Source organism: Aptenodytes forsteri, unplaced genomic scaffold, assembly GCF_000699145.1.
Source record: "Aptenodytes forsteri isolate BGI_AS27 unplaced genomic scaffold, ASM69914v1 Scaffold255, whole genome shotgun sequence".
NCBI lineage: Eukaryota > Metazoa > Chordata > Aves > Sphenisciformes > Spheniscidae > Aptenodytes > Aptenodytes forsteri.
Window position 1 is genome coordinate 5595561 of NW_008794888.1, and position 1208 is coordinate 5596768.

The 1208-nt window shown below is 44.6% G+C and overlaps 1 protein-coding gene across 1 annotated transcript in view; it reads left to right on the forward strand.

The window, feature by feature from the left end:
- The first annotated feature begins 432 nt into the window (after positions 1 to 432).
- MARCH4 (membrane associated ring-CH-type finger 4) overlaps positions 433 to 1208 on the forward strand; it is a 111041-nt gene continuing 110265 nt past the window's right edge. The window contains exon 1 of the mRNA XM_019470915.1: positions 433 to 540. Coding sequence (XP_019326460.1) covers positions 433 to 540 — 108 coding nt within the window. The remainder of the gene's footprint in view (positions 541 to 1208) is intronic.

Sequence of the window (1208 nt, forward strand, 5' to 3'; positions counted from 1 at the left end):
TTAATAAAGCCGGGGGAGGGAGGAGAGGCGCGGCCACTTACACCCCTCCCTTCCTGCAAATCCCCGCTTGCACTGCAAACAATCTGCCTTCCCCATTGCATCCAAGGGAGATAGCAACAGCAACATCATCACGGCAAGCCGGATGGGAGAGCGGAGAGGAGGCTGCTGCTGAGGGAGAAAGGCACACACGCACACACCAGCTCGATGTTGCCAAAGCGGTAGGAGCCGCACGAAAAATAAGCCATGCTGCCCCGTGTGTCTGGCGCATTGTGCTCCATCCGAGCCTTTTAGGAGGAAGAAGAGAATTATCTGATCCGATTTTTTTTTTTTTCCCCCTGCCAGCGAGAGTGCGACAGACTTGCGATGGTTGAATGTCAATGCCTGTGAGAGAGAACAACAGTCAGAGGAGGAGGAGGACAGAAGGGGAGGAAAATGAAGGTGGGGACGGTGGTGGAGAGAAAGAAGAAGCCTCGTCCAATGCATCAAAAGGAGGTGCCTGCAATTGCTGATAGAGCCCTGGCCGCCTCGCCATCCACAATGGTCTGTACAAGCTGCCAATGCGTTTGATGACGTTCCTGTTTTGTGAAAGGAGGAAAGGAAACGTGACCATGTAAGATCCACGTTTCCCCGGTCAATTACATGCGAAGAAAAGATCCGATTTCGACGGTTTTTTTTGGTCCAGGATGGTAACAGCTTAGGGAATAATACAGCCGCCTTCCCTCACCAGTTTCGCTCTGATTTTTTTGGTGTGGTCCAGACAGCTGCTGGAATAGAGAAGGTCAGAATATATAAATATATATAAAAATATATATGATATATATATATTATATATATTAAAATATATTTATCTCAGTACATCTGGGATTAAGCTCATTGAATGCTAATTATTTCTTTCAGGACTTTTAATATTTGCAATGAAATCTTTTAAACGCAACGGTAAAATCTGAAGCCACCTGGGAGTACAGTGTTGGAAACGTAGGGTGTTTTCCCACAAACAATGTGAAGGTCTTTTTTGTCAAAGAGGCAATTTTGATAATAACAACAGCTACCAATTTTGCATTTTGATAGCGAGACCGGCTGCTATTTTGTCTGGGTGCACACCGGGTCTCGTGTGATCGGGTTTTATTTTTTAATTGAAAAAAAATTGTTAAAAATAGAAGAAAAAGGAAAATTACTTGAGATGCCAAATACTGTCGACAGAACCATAT